The 23,975-nt window shown below is 44.8% G+C and overlaps 1 protein-coding gene across 1 annotated transcript in view; it reads right to left on the bottom strand.

The window, feature by feature from the left end:
- Window positions 1–5,320: 5,320 nt before the first annotated feature.
- The window catches only part of LOC142584337 (A disintegrin and metalloproteinase with thrombospondin motifs like), a 62,090-nt gene continuing 43,435 nt past the window's right edge, over window positions 5,321–23,975 (bottom strand). The window contains exons 11-15 of the mRNA XM_075694489.1: window positions 22,475–22,583; window positions 17,163–17,330; window positions 16,218–16,359; window positions 11,323–11,427; window positions 5,321–5,459 (exon numbers count right to left, since the gene is read on the bottom strand). Of these exons, the coding sequence (XP_075550604.1) occupies window positions 5,406–5,459; window positions 11,323–11,427; window positions 16,218–16,359; window positions 17,163–17,330; window positions 22,475–22,583 (578 nt within the window). The 3' untranslated portion in view covers window positions 5,321–5,405. The remainder of the gene's footprint in view (window positions 5,460–11,322; window positions 11,428–16,217; window positions 16,360–17,162; window positions 17,331–22,474; window positions 22,584–23,975) is intronic.

Here is a 23,975-nt window from a genome sequence, read left to right as displayed (position 1 = left end):
GAAATGCGAAAACACCTGTGTACTTAGGGTTAGGAATATGTTAAAGAACCCCAAGTGGTCCCAATTATTCCGGAATCCCTCACTGCAGCGTACCTCATATTGATAGTGTTGTTTTGGCACGTAAAACCCCATTATTTATTATGTAACATTTGTTAAGGATGTCCTTGGTACCCGCACAACTCTTGAATACGAGTAAGCGTCAGGAGTTGTGCGCGAGGTCTTTGAGTATGTGGGCAGCCTTTATGGCGTTCGATACCTGCTGGTCTACATGGCGGCTATATTATAAAGGTGGAGCGGCAACATGGTAGACAACATGGAGAACAGACAAATCCCGCATATATTACTGCACAATAATTTTGAATAGCGGTCTTCCTTCACGCATGTGAATAACCGCGACAAGAGACTACTTTGGGAACTAATTAACTACAAGTACTATATATGTCATACCCAAAGGTGTACCTGGCCCTGTGGCCAGTAAATGTGACGTAATATCGCCAGTAGCTTCGACCATAGCATGCTAACGGACGATGACGCCGAGACAGCTTGCTCAAATGTTGAGTTTAGACTTTTGCCTCAAGATGCGAAACCGACATATCCATGTATATATCTCACTACTTAAAGGGACACTAAAGGTTACTATTAAGTCAACGTGGACTGTTGAAATACCATCACAGAAACCTCGAAACGCTTGTTTCGTGCCAAGGAGAGACTTATTTTAAGAGAAAATGCGTTCTGAAGCGTCCGCGTACCTCTAGCGCAGTTCAAATCGCCCGCCCTCCGATCGAGGAGTACTGACATCATGGTCTCATAGTGACGTTGCGCCATCGGTGAGTATAACGGCGTCCGCAGACGGCGCTACGGCTTTTCTGCGCAAAACACGAACGCGCGGCCAGAAACAGAGCCAAGACAGAGCCGACAGCAGAGCGAAAGCGGGAGTATGGTGGCTAGCAGAAGGAGAAACGAATTACGTCCCACATTACGTCCCACGGCACACGGAGAGTCCGTTTTCGTTAAACTATAGGCTGCGGCGAGCTCGCAGCGTGGTCGGCGTGGTCTATGAGAAGCGACGAGCCTTTTCGCACTTGCAACAGGGCATAAAAATGTGCGAATCGACGCAAAACTCGGCCTAGAAACGTGCTTCGCCACAGCCAGGGCGCAATACGATACAAGCTGGCACGATCCAGATGTCGTTTCCCGCACCGCCACCAGGCGCTGCTACTATACCTCAAACTACAGCGCAAGACGCCCATAAGCTGGTACTTCATTCTATGACGCTAACTTCGACGCTCGTCGCAATGGACCCTGACACCGACAGATTGGCTCGCGATGGTGGGCTCAACTTCAGCGATTTGAGCACCGACGAGCGCGACCTGCTGCTGAGGGCTCGCACTGCCGGCGTCGTTGCGTACTACGACGGCGGCCTCGACGCCGGCTCTCCGGAGCGGGAAAGCAACGAGGGCTTCCCACGACATCAAATGGACGTGGCATTCTCGCTGCTTGTTCCAAATGAAAGTTTCGCGAGCCAGCAGAACCCTCACAGCACGACGCGATAACGAAACTACTTAAACTCCAAAGCGTGCGTGGCGCAGAGTCGAGCGCGCAGAGTCGAGCGAAAACGAAACCTTTCGAACACCCATATTACTGAAAGGTAACGTCTAAATGTTATTTTTTCTTAGAATCGAATAGACGTAGACAAGTAGCATTTTTTTCCGTCTTATAATCGAATGAAATGATATTTTTAATACGAGTAGTTGAGTATTAGTAACACAAATTATGAGGAGTCCTTTCGTCATCGGGCTAGTACCGGAAAGTCGCTGGGGGGTCTCAAATCGTGTCATGCATTTACCTCAATTTCTCGGTTACTAAAGCTCTGTTCGCGATTATATTGACGCCTTAGACGTTCTAGAACATTGCTCTACCACTTTAACTTGAGTTTCTGGAAACCTTTAGTGTCCCTTTAAGTACATCTCGGTTTGAAGCTGCTGCGGTAGTCCATGAGGGCGAATAGCAAAGTCGCTAGGGAAATAATTGGGGGCACCTTAAAAGCAAAAGCCGTCCACGACGGCGTCTCCCGTAGACGTTGTGCGATGTTCGGACGTTAACAATGTGTGCCGACTGAAGAAAGACTGTCACGGAGATCGTCTGACGGTTGTGATTACTCCATAGCATCAAAAAAAAGAGGAAAAGAAAAAAAATAACTGCTTCGAAAGCCCAGAATAAATTATTGCTCGTCGCGACTAAACGCTCTTAGCATGATAAGCCATTTCAAGGCGACGAGCGGCTACGCTCTATCAAGAACACTGATAACGCCGGTGGGACAAGCGTTGCGGCGAAGTTCAATGCATAGGAATAGCTCTTAAATATTTTATTTTTGTTTTGGTGACCTCACCACCGCGCCACCCCGGGACGTATGAAAACTTTAAGGTCAGTACGTCACGTGGTGGCACTCACGCGAACTAAACCCTCGTGTCCAGAAAAGCTGGGTACGGTCTCTATCATGGAGAGCTGCACCGTTATACGAACAATGTCGGCGTGCCGTCGGTTGCGAAAGAACATACAACTGGCCCCAGTGTCACGCATGCGGCCCATGGAATTTAATGCAGTTGTGTTTGATGCAAAGCTGGTTATGTCTGCAAACTTAACCGATAATCGCAACAAAATTATTACACTAGAGATGTACGTAAGAGCAGATGCGGGTCAATCGTGATGTCATAAGTGCAATTACTGACGGTGGCCGTCCAGCATTGGGCACCGCACTTACGAAAGAAAAGCTTTATGTATATTTATGAAAAGCTTTTTACAGGTTACCATAGTGACGTTTTATCGATGATCTTTTAATCTCTCATTGATGCATCTGCCGATTTGACCAACATACGTTCTTCCGCACGAAAGTGGAATGGCACAGACAACGTTATGAGTACAGGTTACAAATTGTCTGCGATGTTGAGTAAAACATGCGTGCCTTTTGTTGTTCTCTGTATTAACCAGTTTGCATAGCTTCTGTAGACGCTCAGGGGCAGAGAAAACCACGTCCATCCCCGATTTTACCGCTGTTCTTCTGAGATTATGTGCAATGCAATAAATGTATAGTACCACGGGAACTTTCTTGCTCTATCAGTGGCACTGCTTCCATTCGATGCGTTTTTACGCTCCCTGCTTAAGCCCTCCGCGACAGAGATGAGCATACGCATCGGGTAACCAGAATCTGCCAGGCGCTTGGCCTGATCTCTGAAAGTGGCTTTCACTTTGTGGTCCCATATCTCTTCGTCAGAATTATTTAAACACGATGTTACTACTGCGCGTTTTACGAGTTTTGAATGAGCGGAATGAAATGGTACGACTGGCTTATTGCCTCTCGGCTGATAACTCCAACAGGCCTTCTGTGGGGAAAGGTACAATATTAAGTCTATAAACCCAATGAAATCACTTATGGGGACTTCATGTGACAGCGACAGAGGGGACAACATTTCAGTGAACGAGGTTACGCCTATTGAAACCAGCGAGTAAAAATTATCTCCTTCGTTATTGAAAATGATTAGAAAATCGTCGACAAATCTGAACACTTTCACGACATTGGTATTATTTTTCAGGCGTTCATCAAGAAAATAGCCACGGTTAGCTAGATATAAGTCACTTAAGCCGGGAGCAACACATGGTCCAATGCATGTGCCACTTTTTTGATTGGCAACATTTCCCTCTCAAGTCGCGTAAGTTGAGTTAACGTAAAAACGAAGAAGTTCTAAAAATCTTTCGCAAGTCAAACCAGAAGCATTTTGAAGTCGAACCGCTCCAAACTTGTCAATGCAGTCAGTTCCACATTTCATCACGTCATTCCGCGGGAGAGAATAGTACAGGTCCTTTAAGTCAGTAGAAAAAGCGACAAGGTTCCTGGCTTGCCAGTCCTTAAAGAATTCCACCACTTGTTCAGACTTAGTTACCAAAAATGGGTCCTTGATTGGCAAGAGCTTTAAGCAAATTTGTGAAAACGTCGCCACAAGTTTCTGCCAGGTTGCATTCTCTGACATTATCACTCGGAGAGGATATTCGGGCTTGTGCGCTTTTGCTCAGGAAAACAATTCAAGGTCCCCCTTTGTGCTTTTTTTGATACACCGTGATAAACCATCCAGTTTTAAACTTTTACATAGCTTCTTCGCTTCATTTTCTACTTTCATAAGCGCGCAGAGAACAACAAAAGGCACGCATGTTCTACTGAACATCGCAAACAATTTGTAACCTGCACTCATAACGTTGTCTATGCCATACCACTTTAGTGCGGAAGAACGTATGTTGGTCAAACGGGCAGATGCACCCCTGAGAGATTAAAAGAGCAGCGATATTTAAGGTTACTAGCGTAATCTCGGGTCATTTGGGTATTCATTGCCGAGGTTGTTCCTGCAATCCTATGTTTGAAAGTATTTCCATTCTGTATAGGGCTCATAGCAGGATGACAAAGGAGATTTTGGAGGCCTACGAAATTGCAAAATTACAGGAAAGGTGCTTGAGCAAGCCATCAGTGTCACTATCTGAAAAGGAGATACGATTCCTCGGTTTCTCTTTGTAACCATTGCAGCATATGTTTTCACCATGTCTTGCACACGTGTACGGTTCATAGACATACACCACTGTATGTTATTTTCTTTTTTTGCTGTCACGTTTGTTTCCGCTCGTTCTGTATTTATTTATCGATGCGTGCGAAAATAAAATTTACAGTTGAAAGTGAAAGGCTGTCTCTGTGTATCTGTTTCTTTCTACGTCCTCGTTCAGTCGCGCTTGTACACTCTATCATGGGTTCTAACCAACTAGCCCACCAACGTGTTTTAAGCAGAGTAAGTGTGCCATGGGGACGTTGAATAACAAGAGCGAATATTTATCAATTAAATGTGTGCCAAACATTGTGGAACTTATTAAACACAGCCCACGAAACAAAGAAGCTTAAGCGACAGTTATGCAAACAACAAATAGCACCATGCGTAAACAATAAATAATAAACAGACAATATTGCGGTGATCTGACCTGTACAGCGTATATGCAACGCCAGGTTACTACATCTTCAAACACACAACATATAAACACGAAAAAACGCCACTAATTTTAACTTAGGCAATGTTTCAGCCCTTTTTCTTAGCTACATGGAAACAATGATTACATAATTGAAGATGACGAACCCGAGGTACCTTTATGTGTGTATTCTTCATTACGTGATTTCACTTACTCATCTGCAGCCTATTCCAGTTGTTCATCGCCAACTCAAGTGTATTAAAAGCTTTTGCGACAGAAATGCGTGCATTGTTTGTTATTAGGTAAAGCAGCCAGACTGTGCTCCAGAAGTCTGTCATTTTTATTTACCAGAAGAGGCTAGAGGTTAGTACAGATGAAAAAAATCACGTCGCGTGCTGTTATTCTGGTTATTCGCCACATTCGTCTGTAGGTCGCGTTGTGCAATTTCCGAGGATGCAAACCTGGGGAGACAACAAAAATTACGGTTGGGATTCAGAGTGTCTTAACGTATTACTACTAATAATTGGAGACCAGAATTTTCGTAACGAAATGCAGGTTTCAGCTGCCTAAAATAGGCACATAAAGCTTTGCTTTAGAGAAGACAAGGGGCGGAACAGGCACTGTTACCTGTTTGCAAACCGCGCCATTCTATATGTACTGACTGTTTGTCGTCCAATTTGACGGTGAGAAGCTGACACAGCGTTCCCTTACGAGGCCTCAAAGGCAGCAATCACATAGTGCGAGCCGTCGCTTCACGGGGCTTTGCTGGGTACACGAATTCAATTTAATTGAATTCTAGAATTTTGAGTGCCGAAATAACGATTTCATTGTGAAGCACGTCGTATTGAGGGACTCCGGAATAATTTTGACCACCAAGGGATCTCTAACGTTCCCCCAATGCACGGGACAGGGTCTCTATTGCATTTCGCCTCCATCGAAATGAGGCCGCCGTGGCCAAGATGTGATCCCACGACCTCGCGCTTAGCGGCGCCCCACCATAGCCGCTAAGCCACCGCGGCGGGTCTGGGTGCAGGAGGGGCCACTTATTTGTCAAGGGACATATTCAGCCAAGAAACTTATTACGGAGAATCTCACACTATCAGCAGGTAGCCTATATATGTCAGGAAATAATACAGAACAAGTACGAAAAGCTCAAAATGCGCCATGAAAGCTACTAAACGGTTACTAGAAGGAGCTCAAGCACAAGCCCAGTGAATTAAAGCCAACAAGAATTCTTGCAAAAAAAAAAAACGCGGTAAGTGTTGAATGTTTACAAGTACTTTAGAAATTCATAAGTACAATAACACATCATCTTCATTTTTAGGTTATGGGGTTCAATTTGTGCTGCTTCTCTCTTGAAATAAGCTTGTAAGATTAAAGACGCGCGCTCAGTATCGACAGAGGTGACTAGAGCACTTCTGTATTTTTCTATATTTCACAGCTTCATGCCCTCTGTGATTCTTGAGGGTTCTCCTCTGAAAACCTCCTAGAGTATTTTGAGCAGGAAATAAAAATGCACGTTTCCTCTTTCTATGAAAGACTCCACCTTTGCACAAACATATTCGACAGTTGCGGCCACACAAACATAACAATAAACTTTTGTTACGGAGGGGTAGCTGTGTCACGACTAGTGAATTGTTGATAGGGGCTCTTCCTTAAGCGCTATTTGTATATCGCAAAGTTTATTCTACACAAAGTGTTTCTCTCTTTATCACAGGTTCGAGCACAGCAGTACGCACTCCTCACATGCGCTTGTGCAACAGAATGAGGGACGGCCGAGCCAACGGCAGAGTTTCGTAGCTCTTCGTAGCTCTTGTCGCAGAGTTCAGAGGGGCCGCCATTATCTGATATATCTGCACAAACACAAAAAGGAGCGGCGACGCGGAGAAAAGGGACCGCGTAATAACAAGTGACAGTATTTCGAGGTGACTTCTCTTGCTTCCGCCTAACACACGCGCGGCGCAATCTACAGTCAACAACCTTGACAAGCCACAGTGTATGATGCACCTTTATCACCATTCTAATCCTTGCTCGAGCAAATTCCCGCCTGCAGTGTAATACGAAGTTGCGTGTCCGCAGCCGAAGAGGGAATGTTTTTTTTGTTTTTCTGACATTGTTACCGAGTGTCAGTCAGATGGTGAAAGGCCTCCCCCATTGCTGAACTAGCGTTGACAACGCAAGCGCTTATATGCTAGTTATTTATCTTACATGCTCCTTATATCTCAAGCCCAATAGTTCTTTTTTTATGCTGTAAGTGAATGTGCACATGTTGTCATGCTGTTGTTGTTGGATGACGACGCCGAAACAAACCCAGGGCCTGCTAATGATTATAGTATAAGCAATATTCACGTCTTAGTTGCGATTGCCCCATTGTCAGTAAAGTAGAAGTACGTCATACTGAGATAATGCAAGTGCCTTGACATAACTATCGGACTTTGCGCGGTCGAATTGGTTGTTCCGTCGTTCAAATCGTCTCAGCGTGACGAAGACCCGCCCAGGTATTGTGATCAGTGCACTTAGAAATATAACTGCAATAACAAGTTGACTCGGTGAACTTGAACACAGGTCACGTCGTGACAACCAGTTATTCTACGGGTTATTGGACAGTCCTAGGGAAAGCTACAGGCGTAGTCGGAGTGTCACGCTCATGAGTCGCTTTCTCATGTTTTAAATTTAACACTTCCTGTTGGCAGCATTAATCACGCACATTGTTTGGACATGCACGTCTTGGCTGAACCTCCTACCAATAATTTTGTTCCTCAAAATTTCTCAAATAATTTTGTTCCTCAATACGAAAGTGGCCATATATTCTTTCTTCGTAACCTCTGGCAACACACAGGCGACGGAGAGCTTGAAGTCGTGTCATGATGTCATATCTTGCCGCGAGATAAGTTTTGATACTCATTCGGAATTTGTTTGCACTCGTATAGGCCCTCGATTACAAAGACTTCATCTTTAATAGCGCCTGGTATACCGTTCCCTTACTTCAACAAATACATTTTGCAATGAACTTTCTGACATTTTAAGCTACTTGCAGAAAAAATTACCCGCATGCTATTTTTTTCTTAGCGGGTGATATTAACTTTCCGGGCATTGCACTTATAAAAGGTGGCTCTGGGTGTGTCGAGTTCATTAGACCATGTCTTGATTTTAACCTCACGATACTTGTAAATAAACCAACGAAAGATTGCAGCCATCCTGCTGCCGTTTTGGACCTCCATTCAACCACAAGCCCTCACTTAGTTCCAGCGTTCAACATCTTTCTCTGGCGATTCCGCCCCCCATTAAATCCTTTCTGGCTATTTTCAATAAGTTTCAGCTAACCGTCATAATTCTTTCTTTCGCTCCAGTAATCTCGCGGGTGCGAAGGCCTCCGTTTCAGAACCACTACTCTTTCTCATATACATTAACGATTTTCGTATCCAAGTCTCTCCTTCTGTAAAATTGCTTCCTAAAGATTGTATAATATACCTCATTAATTCTAACTCCTGTGACTAGAGAACAGTAGAAACTGACTTTGATAGTATTTTCCGCTGGCGTTCCCATTGACTAATTAAACGTAGCATTAACAGACATAAGAACTTGCACAATTTCCGAATGCTTTACTCTACTAAATGTTCCAATTAAGCTCTTGACAATGCAACCTAGCAGTCATGAATTCTTAAAAATATCTCGGCGTCATTACAACCCAGAGTCTATAGTCGACTTTGCTTGGTAATTTATGTCATCAACAACGCTAATCGCATGCTAGGCATTTGGCGTCGAAACATCCCACGCCCCATCACTACTGTGAAGCTTCAACTTTACAAGACCTTGGCCAGAGCCTAACTTATGTACGCCTGCTAAACTTGGGATCCTGACTAAGTAACACTAACAAATCTATGGAGTCCGTCCAGAATCGCAGCATCTTAATTGTTCTTTATAAGTGTAATTGCTATTCTAGTGTTTCCTGAATAAAGCTAACGCTTAACCTACAAGACCTCGCTCTGCGCCGAAAGTGCGCTCGGCTATGCTTTTTTTTTTCATTTTATTTCAATCGGGTACTCAACCGAACATTTCCTCTATAAACCATTTTACGTTTCATCTTACATTTATCGTTCTCAAAACGTTGGCCTGCCCTTTGTCGCAGCAAATTTGTTCCGACTCATTCGTACCAATTAAAAACCTCGGAAGACTGCAACCACCTGAATCACTGCCATCTCCAAAACCAAGAATTTCAAGACCGCCGCTAACACTTATAAGCGTTTTTGCCCCTCCTCTCTGTAAATCCTTCGGGCGATTGTGAGTACGAAAATAAATAAATAAATACATAAATAAATAAATAAATACCTCAGATTGCCAGGGGGGATGCGTTTAGCAAAAGCATTTGACGATTTGGCGACGTTTTGTAGCAAGAAGCACTCGAATCTGTTTCTATACACGAAAATAAAACTACCTAAAAAAGCATTTTCAAGTGCTAAAAGCCAAATTAGACATATGCTGTTCGAGATTCGGACTAACTGCTCGCCACCTAGCGGCCACGTCGAGAAACAGCCAAACCAGGTTCAAGCTTGAAGTGAAAGAGGGTCTCCTATAACGGCACGCGCTGAATTCATCGTAGTTCTCAAGTCGTCGTGACGTCATCGCGCACAACCCTAAAAGTGAAAAAAAAAGACGGATGTTGAGAGGCTGACCCTCGCACACTTTGACTCGCGCATACAGCATACGACGCGCGACGATGATTTCATCGCCCTTGGACTTTATACGGAACCTCACGGCGACGCCGACGGCAGAAACGCGTCTGGAGTGTCCATATAATTGCTGTCCCAGTAAAATCTGATGCAGCTCGCCGGGCAGGCTGGACGTCTGCACGCACACAGCAACTGTTCCCGCGGTTTCGTCGCTGAAACCCTCGAGACCGGTCTAAATAAGCTACTCGACAGCACGGACACTTTCGGCTTGGACGAAACGCCTCGATTCGACGCCTCAAACGAGAAACGTGAGCGCAGCGCCACGCGAGAATGCCGCCGTCCACCTGGATCCCATAGACATCTTCGTTTATTTAGACAGTGTTGCGAACGCAAGTGACGAATTCTGGAGCTGCCAATAGCCGCAAGAGACAGAAATAGTCATTAACAAGCACTCTAAAAGCCGTGCTAAACCACATGTAAAGCCATAATTCATGCACCTACACCAAAAGGTCGGGCCCTGGCACGACCGGGAACAAGTAAACGCTTACAGCAATCCTGTCACTAGTGACCAACATTCAGAGTTTACTTTTAGTCTCTCTTACACAGTCTAGAAAATCCAGGCTGGTTCTACTGTTCATCGTACTGCGAGTCAGCGGATGTATGTGATGTGAGTTGGGGCACAGCGCCTCTTTTGAGAGCTTATTAAGGTTGGGGTCGATTTCTTTCTTCCTCTCCTTATTCAGTCAATTATCTTTTCCTTCCTTCAATACTTCAGAGTTAGGCCCTACAGTCTGACCTACCGAGAACCTATACCAGCACGAACCGGTTTGCAACCATTAGGAATCACTGCAGCTTACGACGCAGTGGATTCATGTTGCTAGATCAGCACCAGCCTTTGGCGCAGTGCCACAAGCGTCACACGTCCGTAGCACAATGATACACTAAGTAATATTTTTCGTCAGCGTGCTGCTTGTGTGAGTTCTGCGTATGGTGTTCTCCAGATAAGACATAGGAAATATTACCATTACTACGTGGTTGCGTACGCACGTCTAAGTTTACTAATATGTGTATCTGTACATATACAATTCTTGCAATGCTTTACATTTCGAGAGTGTTCCTGAATTATTCTTGTGCGGCCAAAAAAAAAAATATTTGGTGGGCTTGTGGAGACAGTGCTACTTTGAATCTGAAGACATGAGTTCGAACCTCTTGGCTGACATCTGCATATTTTCTCTTTGTAATTTTGAAGCTGGTCACGTGACAACCTGCGTCACGCCCGACCAGAATATGCTGGCGCAAATCACATAAAGTGTCCCTCCATACAGCCATACGTAATTAAACTCATTAGCCCGCCATCTAAGCCGCCAGCATGCGCTAGTAAATTTCTTCACTGTTACGCATCATTATCATTATCACTGCCATCAGCAAGTGGCATTATAATTTTGATAAAGACTCAGCATTCGGCTTATTGATTTTGCGAGTCTTTTATATTGCCTTAATGCTTCATACAAAGTGCAAATGAGTGCGTACAAACAAAGGCAGCCGCAAAGCTGGTTTTACAAAATCTGTGTCATATCATTTTTTTGTACCCGCCATTTGAGCGGACATATGACATAACCATCCATTTAAAGCCGACCCTTTAATGTGCACTGACCTTTCCATCACCGCAATTAGTTCCGTCAACAGCGTATGCGTACTTGAAGTCAGTGCTACCTTGTTTGTAGTAGCATTTCAAGTAACAGTTTTTCGCGCCCCATGCCTGTAAAGAAATTACAAGAAGTTTATCTCAGTTGTTTCGAAATTCCCATGTTTGAGGCACAAGAAAAAATATCGTTTCTTTTTTTCTTTCAATTGTAAAAGAAGAAGCTAATGTAGGGAAAAATTTATTGGGCCAAACGAAAAAGAATATCCAGCACAGACAGCGCAGACTTTATTACGAACAAGCTCGACTGACTGCCGCTACGGGGTAAACCCTAAGCAAACACGTTAGTCGAATGCCGCCCCAACAAAATAAGAAAATGAATTGCTATAATCTGAAGATCCCATCTAAATCGTGGTGGGTAAAAAGCGCGAACGTGAGGGTATGCACATAACCAATTGAATGACGCGTACATTGACTATCAGCTGATTTATTGATGAAAAGTATTTAGAAAAACAGATACGAGGAAACCGCGCACACATCAGTGAAAACAAATCACTGGAGAAAATTCGTTCTTGAAGCCCGCCTCCTCTCCGCTAGTAAAAAAGATATTAAATATTTTGTGCTTTCTCTATCATGAATTCATACCAACTTGGTAAGTTGTAAGTCTCACGATTGCATAGAAAGCCTAACAAACAAGGGCACTGGTGTTATGACGCTTAAAACTATACTCTCTATATTGCTTGAACAGCTGAAAAATAATCTGCCCAGCACGGGGTGTTGCGAATTCCTTTCGTGATGACTGTGTCGCACGACATACATCAGCTGCGTTTGAAGTTCGCACTGCGACCAGCAAATGAGAGTATTCATAAAGGCGATTAGCGTTCCTTGGGTACCATACGTATTTATAGGTCTGCCGATATCTGTCTAACCTCATTCGCCGCTCATTTCTACAAAAAAAAAGAACTTTAAAATTTATCCGGTCAATTCTACTGAGCGATTTCAAACGCCCCAGAGGGCTCTCTCGGTGCATCTTAAATTCAGCTGTTTGAAATTGGGCATTAAGAATACATTTACCTTGTTCATTCAGAAAGCCATGCTAGGTATCAACACCCCGAGGTTCTCCCACCTTCAACCTGGGAGTGCGACCCAGATACTACGGAAACTTGATCACGAACGTGGCTACCGCCATTTCTCTGGAAGCAATACAAGGGCTTTCTCTAGGCCCAATGTCGGGAGGGCTCCGCTTCGCTGGAAACCGAGTTGGAGCTGGGCAGAAGCCAGTTGAATGTACCATAATTCTCAGTGTTTTTGCCCGCACCGGCGTGCCACAAATCTCGGAGGCCACGCGCGGACTTCGCGGGCGCACTGCTAGAAGGCGCAATGCGTCTAACTTGTAGCGCGAGTACACGCCTCACACATGACGCTCTCGGCGGTGGCAATAAGGTCTGTCCCTGTATATATTGTTCCACTGTAATCGCATTACGTCGAAACTGATGGAGACGTGGGCTGTGTCGGATTTTTTTGTTCAATATTTTGATACCAATTATACGGACGAGGCGTACTACAAGGCACACTGCCGCCGTCATGTCTAATGCGTTGCTCGCACGCTTGCGGTTATTGAATCTCAGCGACGCGGAGCAGCTTGAAATCAAAAGCGAACGAAGCGAAGTGAAAACAACAAGCTTGGCATTCGTTCCCTTGCGTAGTGCGTAACGCCAACATGCCACATCCAAATATAGTCAAAACACCGTCCGAGCAGTTCAAGTGGAGTGCTAAAGCTTGCTATCGCTGTCAGTGTTTGGCCCTTCCGGGGGAATTGCCAAACCTTTACAATGCGTTTCCGACATACCACACGAAGAGGACTAGCAGACTCATGGACATCGTTACGGTTTATATTTATTGGTAAACGGGAACGCTCGCTGTGCAAAGTCAGCTGGACAACAAGACAAACAGGACAATGTGTTTGTTATGTATTATGCCCACAGACATGCAGGCTTCCGGAAAAACGAGGACAGTGATGCAGTCGTGTATCGTATTATGAAGCAGGCTAATTACCAATTTCTTATCTTTGCAAGCGCAAATAATATTTCTGCGAAGCTGTCGCTTCAGGGTCCGTCTGCGACCTTTGTCTGTGTAAATGGAATTACGCTGTTCTGCGTAAAGGTCCCAAGGTGACTGGTGTGGCAACGTGTACTGGCATGTCCCATTAGCAACCTAAATAGATTATTCCTTTATATCACTGAAAACCGAGAGACTGACGTTAAGCTATCGCGTACTGAAAATGTTGCTGGTCGATATTCAGTCGCGCACTGAAGCACGGATATTTATTTTGCAAAGGGCACAGAATAAAGTTTTTGAAAGCAGACGAGATGTACCTAATATAAAAGACTACAAAGCGCCATCATATAAGAATGTTTGCAAAACCTGCCTGATCGAAGTGGTAAATACACCTAAACTCTTATTAAACGAGCTTAATAAGTTCGACTTAATGACCTTTTCAAATGCAGCAAACATAGGTGCCATAGCTCTACTCATTATGGGGAGTTTCATAATTGAAATTTCCATCTCCATGAAATTTCTCCATCTCGATAATATTGAAAATTGAAGGAACCTCTAAAGCAGACGTGAAAAGTATGTTCACATAAGGAAACGCAATTTTAATTTTACTTGACTTGTAAAAAAAACTAATTCAATCAAAGACAGTCAGTGCTTGCACGAAGTGAAAATTTCTTGTTTTTCCTTTAACCGCACAAAAAAGAAAACTCTCAGTACCACACCAACTAAGCTTTCCTGAAAAACCACTCTACTGCAGGACAAAATGCAACAAGCAAAGTAGAAGGCACAATAGAGAACAAAGCAAACAACACAAATGGCACAGATTCTGTCACAACTGCCGCAAGTGTTTGCGAGATGTCAGAACTGGAGGCCCGTGTGATTATTTTCGGCAGAGCATCAATGCGTCTTTTGCGACCACGATGCAATAAGCACCCGCATAGTTAAACGGACAGAATTTTTTCAGGCGGTTCACCGACATATCGCAAACGACAATCGCTATTGTGCGTCCAGTCGCAACCTTTCATGGCTGTATCTTCCACAAGAGAACGGTGTTTTTGAAACTAAGTATTTACCGTAAATAAAATAGCCTAGCCTCACGCGTCGTGCTAAACGTGCAGTGACCTTGCCCGCAGTGACAAACTAAACGTGAAATAACTTCATCCCATTATTTTCTGTCCGAGTGATCCGCCTCCAAAGCGCCGGATGGAATAGATCCACGAAAAAAAAAAGTGTACTGTAGGTTGTTGACTCTTGGCTGTGCCTGCAGAACGTAAAATTCGAGGTCTAGCATTCACATCCCGCATCAAAGGAGGATCGAAATTTGTTCTACTTATTCAGTCCAGCCGCTGTTTCGCAACAGTAATAGTGGAAATATTTCTGAGTCATAAAGCTACATTGGAGCTGTAAGGCGCGTCGTAGCGGGACGCGATGGATGAATTTGCACTTTTTGATGCTATTCAAAGTGCTCCAAAATCAAACTGCGCGAGCCTTTACCCACTTCTGTGTGCCTGGCACCGCCACCAACAATAGCAACCGTAACCTCCCTGAATAAGTAGAACACAACAGTCGCTAAGCTATGCTTGTTATTAATACGTTAGTATTGATAACAGTCTCATCCCTATAAATGCGTTTGGTCCTTTGAAAATTATCGTCACTGTACACATATGAAGTTGTATATGTACATACAAGTTGAAAAAAAGTGAAGGAGCACGTAGAAAACCCAAAAGAAGCATTTATTTTAGGCGTACCGGCCGGGGTCTGGCCTTCGGGAAGAGTGTGATCACGAGAACAGAGTTAAATTTATACATTTTAACGCGAAAGCGTCAAGGGCCCCGTGTCGGAGAACACCCAGTGTCGGCGTCGGTGGAGTTGTGCGTGAGCGAAAATTTCTGCATATATTTAGGTATATGTATATGGCACGCCTTACTTATATGGCATGTGGTATATGCAGGTTATATTGCCACACTTTCTATCACTAACGTTGCTCCTACCTTGTATTGCATTGTTGACGAGGTTATTCCTCGGGAATTTGAGAATGACAGCCCACAAGCAAATTCCATGAAACGAAACACCGACATCGCATGCCCTTAATGTTAAATCTTCTCAGACTGAAGTATTAAAAGTGCGCAACAACAACAGAAGATCGGCCTACGCAAGAGGCCGCGTTTCTACCAGAAAGCACGCCTTCGTGTATACAGTGTTTGCTGCCAGCGTTTCCCTGTAAACATTACGGTTACAGACGCTGCAGTTGCCGGGAAGCGTGAGAAGCATTGAGGGATCTCTGAATGCTATCGCGTTAAAGGCGAAGCTTAAGCGTCTTGCAGTTTTGCTCTGTAAAGGCGAAGTATATTAGTGCAACTTGTAAGAAGAAGCCACAACAAAGAGATGGAATGAGGGGACGCACCTAATGGTAGCCTATGTATGCTACTACCTTTGGGCCTTCTGTAGAGAAATGTAGCAAACTGGTTGTAACTTCCTGTATGTTTTGTTTTGTATAGCCGGTGCTCTGGACCACTCTCAGTTGCACTTCACTCCTCGAAGAGGCAGGACGTGTGTACAGTGAGCTCCTGAACAACACTTTGCAATGGAGTGAACGCGCTTTAAAGCCCCATAGATACGGAACCTCAAATAAGTGCGACATAATATCTCTCGAATTTACTGCTAAATCGCCGCTGCATTTTTTTATGAACGTTCGTTATCTCAAGACTGTTGGCGGGCAGTTATTTGACCTCTCCTGATCCTTGCCAGAAACACTGACACTCGACATCCGCATAACATGATGGCCTCGCTTATATTTGCTTCATGCTAAAAAAAAAGAAATGAATAAATGAGGACATGTAGCATATACTTACCGCGTCAGCTTTTCCATAGTTGAAATCATAGTACACTTTCCTGCAGAAATCGTCCCTTTTCACCTTGGCTCCTGGTAAGTATTTTGAATGAGCACGACGAAGCTTTTTGTTTAAGCGGCTCAAACAGGTGTAATTTGGACGGCTGAAACAAAATAAAAAAAAACAATTAGCGCCACCTCTCGTCGATGCTTCACATGTTGCGAGGACTGAGCAATGGGCAGCTTCGGACCGGACAGGTAGAGGTACAGCTTCGTGCGAATGCCACGTTAGACAGATAGAACTACGGCGATATTACTTTATGTTAGCGGAAATTTCTCCTGCGACGAACGTAAATAGGGCTTTTCGCACTTTCCGGGAAAGCATTTTAGTAGTAATTCATTTGATTTTTTTTTTATGCTTGCCTTCAGTCATTGGTTCGTACCATGACCTTCGAGATCAAAATGGCGCGCGCCGTAGCCACCTCGGAGGTCATGTTCTGACGTAGATTGCCGCGCCGGAATTATCGCTGTAATCGGGCCCTCCGGGCGACGCGTTATGAAAAACGAGAGGGTGAAATAGAAACTCTATAAAATACGGACTGTGATCCTGCACGAAAAGTTGTTAAAAATGTACGTGCGAAGCCTGGTGAATAATATACAGAAAAATGGTTAGTCAGCAATTATTAACCGACTGCGCTTTTTCAAAGTGGAAACCTTACTCGTGAAATTTCTGAAGAGTTAATTCTCCCGAAGGACCGCACCTTCCTTTTTTGCCAATAAATGGCGTTAGAGAAAGTGACCATCCTGCAACTGCCTCAGTTGTTATCCGGAAGAATTAAAACCCCCCCTTCGCAATTTCGATGAATATTCTAATGCAGTCTTAGCTATAGTTTTCCGAGCTCGCGCGTGAATGAACAGAAACGATTCCAGTTTTGCGCAGAGTGAAGCATGAAGGAGGTGTGCTTACTTGTAGAAATTCATTATTTCTCTTGCACAGCAACGGGAAAAGGAGTACATTTGAGGAACTTTGAACTCGTAGCTCATCATGTAGCCATCGCTCCAAGGACAGTCCTGTGAACCAATCATACCCGGAGGCCAACCTCTTGGCGCGCTCCCGTCGTGCATGCATCCTAGTCTGAAATGAAATGTGAGAAAGAAGATGTTGAGTAAATGTGTTCACAATTAGGTGATAACAACGCCGACATCTTCGAAAACGAGACCGTTACTCAAGAGTGAAATCTTCTCTTTGACGTTCTTCGATTACCCCTCTTTTGTGAAGGACGATTTTATCACGTACCTGCGAATTTCCGCTTCTCATCACACTGCCTAATTCTCCTCAGCCATCCTTTTCTGCTTTTTTTTTATTTGGCACGCATCCTACTGTTCTACGAGACCACAGGTTATCTGCTGTACGCATGCTTAAGCATGCTTAACCCTTCTTATTCTTCCTCTCAATTAGCGCATGAACTACACCTGTTTGCTATCTTATCTATACTGCCCTTTTCCCACATCTTGACGTTGTACCTATCATTTTCCATTCCTTCTCGCATTGCGCGCTACTTAGTTTTTCTCGAACTGTTTCTCGATATATAAGTGCTGGTCGAATAGACTAATTGTATATCTTTCTTTTTAATAATAAGCACAAGTTGCAATAATCACTCGAGTATGTCTGCCGCATACACTACAGCTCATTTCTGTCAGTAAATAGATTCCTTTCTCACAATTCAGGTGACCCATTATTAGGAATACTTCTTGTTGGGCTAGTTCGTCATGCCTAGCTATTAGCAAAGAAGCCCAAATTAATAACACACTGAACAAAGAGACGGAACGATCGCTCATCCCACCCCCTTCCTCTGCGTGTTGCTAATTGGTAGTCCTCTTCTAATGCCTATTACGACGTGGTATAGACAAGCGCCCAGCTACTACAAATACGAGCGTTTTCAAGGCTAATTAACAGCGCTAACATAAAAAGTTTAGTGATCTGTACCTTAGCAAGATTGATGAATGCTTATGTGATCTGGTCTGAGGTGATCGTGTCCTTAAGGTATTTCGTTACGTGGACGATTACGTGATCATTAGTAGTAGCGACGAATTTGAATCCGTTGTTATCTCCGTGAGCGAACAACCTAATGCAAACAGAGGAGGGCTAACGTCTACTAAAAAAATGCCCCTGAGTGACACAACACAACTTCTGGAGATTTCCTTGCCGTTTGCTGTACCGCTTGTGGCTGGGAGTAGCGTTCCCGAACTCATACTCCTATCGTTTGGGAATGGCCGAGAGCCCGATGTGCGACTCCTGTGGGTGCGAAGAGACCATCGAGCACCTATTGTGTACCTGCCCCCGCTACGATGTACAACGCCTCTCTCTGCGGGAAACTTCACACCGACTGGACTTAAGACCGTTCTACGAGTCAAAGATACTCGGACCGTGGCCACACCCGTCACTGGCACGAAAAGCGAATCGTGCATTAGTGCAATACTTGAGGTGCACCGGCTTAAGAGACCGTTTATAGTGTCCCTGTGCATAGTGTCCCGCCCACACGCCACTTAGTGCTCACTCTCTACCCTTTTCCTCTTTCTATTCCCCTTTCCCCCAAACCAGTGTAGGGCAGCAAACCAGATGCTCTTCTGGTTGACCTCCCTGCCTTTCCTGTCCTTGCTTTCTCTCTCTCTCTCTCTCTCTCTCTCTCTCTCTCTCTCTCTCCTTGCCGTTTCAGGAGAACCACGTGTGCTGGCATTACTCCCCGAGATCTTCAAAAGCGTTGCTAAACTTTTCATTCAAGCAATCTAAAGTTGTAAAAAAAAAAAACAGAATAACCATGTTGTGCCTTAAGTCCTCTTTCACCAAGTCGTGTGTGCACAAAATGAGCGGCAGCTTTAACGCGTAGGTTACGCGTCTATTAGAAGTAGGTCATCCTAGCGCTGCAGTAGCCACTGTCGCTGAACGCTTAAAAATGTCCATTGCCTCGTGTAGTTCCAACATGGCAGCAGAAAACAATAATAACAAGAAACGAGTCATAGGTATTCCATACGTCCATTCCTTATCCCCTAAGCTAAAGAAAGGGGGAAATAGATATGACATCAACTTGTTTTTATGGCTGCCAATAAGCTAGGCAAGATTTCTGCCGCCATGCCGAGAAATAATGAGCAGCTAAAAGACAAAAGGCGGAGGCGCATTTGTTTTGTAAAACACGAACAAATTCACGGACTGTCGTACTGGTTGAATATATAACATTCCTTTCAACTGCGACCACTTCTATACGTAGGGCACACAGGCCGTGGGATTAATCAGAGATTATTGGAGAATAAAAGGTCGTTAACGAGAAGATCGCCATCTAATCTTTCTTTGCACTGTCGTGAGTGTAAATGCACGCCAAAATTAGACGAATGCGCCTTTTCAAACAGGCATAAGAACGACCAAACGCGTCTAATGGTCGATACTTGGCATATCAATAGTAGTGGAAGCGCATGCGTGAAATCATCTTTGTAGCCAAAACAAGGAAAGGAAAAACAAGTGTTTGCCGGAGCTCTCGTCTTTTCTTTCCTCTCGGTCCTCTCTGTTTTCTTTCATTTTTGAGTTTTTGCGCAACAAAGACTATGCTAAGGATGCGTTAGCCCGCCTTCGATTAACTTGCATAAAAAGAAATGAAATGTCTAAACAGTTATCTCTCGTGTAGGCTCGCGCATGTGCCTGATTGACAGGTGGTCCGGCCATACACCTGAGCATGCGCAGATAAGTTTCGGGGCTACCTTCGTTTCCGCCACAGTGCGCCCTTCAGCTGATATTCGGCGTTTGTATTGTCTGGTTCTCTTCTCTTGCATCTGTGTCTGCATGCCGTACCTTCTTTCACAATGACTCTCTACACACTACCTCCACTTTCTGTAGCTCTAAGCATATGGTACTTTTTTAAGTAATTTTTATTGATTGCTAGGACTAACAGTGCCAATATTTTGTCAGATCAAAAAGGCCCCAGCGTAGGGTTTGTTCTCATTGTATGTGTTCAAATTATCGATTAAAACAATAAAATTAACAATAATTTGCAAATTTCTGTCGTATTTTACTCGAGCTTCCCGTAATCACTGCAGTGGAAGTTATTTTGACCCCTCGGCGCCCAGTAAAGTACGAAGAGGCGCGAGTGGTCATGGCATCGACGCCGTTGTCACCCAGAGCCAATGGGGCCCACACTGAGCCATCGCTTATGCCAGCCGCCTCCTTTCGGCGCCTGAACTACATTACTCCATCCCTGAGCTTGAACGCCTTGCGCTCCGGTAGCGAAATGTCGAACGTACCTTTTGGTTCGCAGTTTCTGCGTCATAACTGATCCCCACGCTCTTTGTTGGCTCTCCTTCTTGAAGGACCCAACAAGACGCCTCGGTCGTTAGGCCTTGCATTTCCAAATATAGACCTTCCCCATGGTGCATAAAGCAGGACGTCTGCATCAAGACACTGACTGCCTGTCCCGCCATCCTGTGGATCCACCAGCCGTCGCAGCTGCTGACCAGACGTGTGCGTTCTCTCCATCTTCGACTCGCTCCATGTCGGCAAGGAACAACGCCACGATCATGTCCTGCGCACCCTGATGGACCGCCTACGTTACGCGCCCAGTAGCCTTTCTGTCCCTATGTTCAGCCTGCGCGATGGGACTTTATGTGGTCGCAGCATCCACACTGATGGTGCCGAGCTCCTGTTCGTCGTCCAAAGGCGCCTCCGACTCAAATGACTCTGGCAGCTACATGGCATTGCAACCGCTGGGCACCTGGGCGTAACTTCTAACTTGTGCAGAAGAACAGGCGTGAGACGCCGCATCTTCTGGACCGGCATTTATCGCTCTGTGCGCCGCTATGTCGCTGCCACTCCGTGGTCGCTGCTTGCGATCTGTGTCAGCGCCGCAAGGCACTTGCACTGCCTCCCGCTGGTTTCCTTAACCGTACTGACGTCCTCGTGGAGCCATTTTACCGTTCGGGGATCGATATGCTTGGCCCTTTTTTCTATTTTCACCACAGGAAACATGTGGATTGCAGTGCCAACACATTATATGCAACAAGATAAGCCATCATGCGAGCATTTCCAACCGGCTGAGCTACAGATGTCGCCGACTTTCTACTGAACAATGAAATCCTTCACCACGGCGCCCCACGCCAGTTACGGATCGCGGCCGTTACTTCCTATTGAAGGTCGTCGGTGATCTGCTCCACTCGTTTGCTACCGAGCACAAAGTCGCTACCACGTATCACCCTCAAGCGAATGGCCTCACCGAACGCCTCCACCGCACGCTATGCTTGATATGTACGTTTCTGAAGATGACGTATCGCTGAAGGTCACGATATCGCCGGATTGCCATTGCTCTACCTTTTGTTTGTGTGCGGCCCTACATTGCCCATGGAAACGTTACTTCCCTCTAAATTGCAGTCCCCAACCGCTTTCGTCCGTGATGCTTCTGCTCTGGCCACCCAGTCCCGACAAATCGCTCGTGATAGTCTTACTGTCTCGCAAAGTCCCCAAAAGTGCGGTTGCAATTGTCGACACCCAGAAGCCCATAGTGCGCTTCTGGACACTCTCGTGTGGCGTCGGATTGTCCGAAGAAGTCATATCTCGTTACTCTGGACCGTGCAAGATCTTGCTTCAACTCTCTGACGTGTCGTGCAAGATTGCAACGGCAGGTTAGTGCTCAATGCCTCGCGAACTAAGAAGCGATGTTCCATACGTTGCTAGACTCAAGTCTTATGTGCCCCCCTTAAATGATGCTCCATAACCTGCACCGGAACACAGCTACCCCACCGGGAGGGTGATGTTGTAGGGAAGAGAACGAAGGTGTCCCTAGAAGGAGACGACGAAGACTGTGGCTGCTGCTTGAACGCCATTACATCTTCCATAAATAGACACCCGTTTACACCTGCACGCTCGCCTTTTTGCTGCATGAATATGATTTCAGATATTGCATTTCTGTATATTCTTAGCTTTGACTCTCGCATTATTCTTCAAATCCCCTCCTCTGCCAAATACCAACAACAAAGCTGGCTTCTTGGTCACTCCCCCATAATGAGTGGGCGCAATAACTATTCTAGGAATAAGCAAGTATGTAAACAGGATGCTGGTCTCCACGGTGGAAACATGTGCCGTCGCCGCAAATGACTTCAGATCCAGAGGAATCGGTGAAGGTGGCAGTTTTAGAGCCACTGTTCTACCGAAGTTGTAATGGTGAGGGGTACAGCGAGTCATATGAAACAAAAGGAACTGCCCAATCGCACTGCACGGTATAAATCTTCAAAGCTACTTACACGTGAGCCAGTTCGTGTGCGAAGACGTAGGCACCATAGTAGGTGAGTGGACGTTCTTCGGACATGCCCACCTTCCAAGCAGTGCACGCGGTGCCCGCATAAGCGTAACCTGTCAAAAAAGAAAATTAAACGAAAAAACTATGATCTGCGTATTTCTTTGTAATCCTTCCTTGTTTCACTGCTGTTTTAGCAGTGAGGTGACGTAGTGAGGTGACGTAGGCAACCGAGTGATGATTACCTCTGTGGCTATCCCTATTAACTAAGAGCTCTGTCGATCAGCTACTATGCACACGTGTGTGAGGTGTAATGGAGTAATTAGACTTGATTTAGAAGAAACTGCCTTCCTGAGGATACTTGGATGCATATATATATATATATATATATATATATATATATATATATATATATATATATATTCATGAGCCTATTAAAGCCAACAGACAATGAAGATGAGCATAGCATCGGGGAAATTAGCTGTCGATGAAATTGAAACGTAGAAAATCAAGAGGCAAAGGGAAACGAAATAGGACGAAAAGATAGCGTGCCACCGGTGGGAGCCGAACCCAAAACCTCCGCATTACTATAGTGCATTGCACTACCAACTGCGCTCCGGCGACTGTTAGCTATTCGTCCAGTAACTTCGGTATTTATATATTCTAAATATTGTAACCCTGAAAGTGTTAGCCAGCGCCAGTCAGAGCCATAGTGGGCGGATGTGGAACATCCTTCTTTGCGCGATGTCGTCACGTAACAGATGAATTTAGTGAGCAGACACGTAGAAAAACGTATATCGACGTTATGACCACGTACGTCTGTGGCGTTCTCTCAAACGACGCGTGTACGAGAACAATCCTCACATAGTGCAGAAGCTACAGACAGCCATTAGTCAGCGCACCTTGAACAGACAACTCCATCAAAAAGCGAAACCTGTTCGCCTGCCCTCGCGCTATTGATCAAAACAGCGCTTTGCTCATCAACAGGCCATTCTGACCAATCATGGCAGGCCAAGTGATCGGGTCGCCTCCCGAACTGTTATGGCATTGTACCCCAGCTCCAGTATTTCACTACCGTTTGGGTCAGTACTGTTTCTAACGCCTGTCGAACTTCAACAGTGGCCCAATGTACAAAAAGAAATTTGTGATGCGTGATCTCAATTTCAAAATTTAATTGCTTCCTTTGTTTCATATTATTCAACCTGGTTTTGTGGGGCCTTTGCGTGATATTGAGTCAGAAATGAATATTTGGCAAGATATCTATCGTCTCCATTAGCATTAAGCTATTTCTGCGCTTCTTTTAGTTAGCATTTTTTGCGCATATATTAAAGAAAACGCTATATGTTTGTCATATTTAGGAGTAAGTTACAGAAACAAAATATATTAGATTAATGCCTAATTTGGTCTCTTATTTAAATAAAAAGAAGCTTGTCTGCCAACTATCATATTCTTCGTATTATGACTGTGTAGAAAATGCTTGATTTTTGAGGGAAAGCTTTTCCTTTCAT

This window comes from Dermacentor variabilis, chromosome 6 (assembly GCF_050947875.1).
Source record: "Dermacentor variabilis isolate Ectoservices chromosome 6, ASM5094787v1, whole genome shotgun sequence".
Taxonomy (NCBI): Eukaryota; Metazoa; Arthropoda; class Arachnida; order Ixodida; family Ixodidae; genus Dermacentor; species Dermacentor variabilis.
The sequence above is the reverse complement of the archived record's forward strand: the minus strand, read 5'-3'. Positions and strand labels throughout refer to the sequence as shown.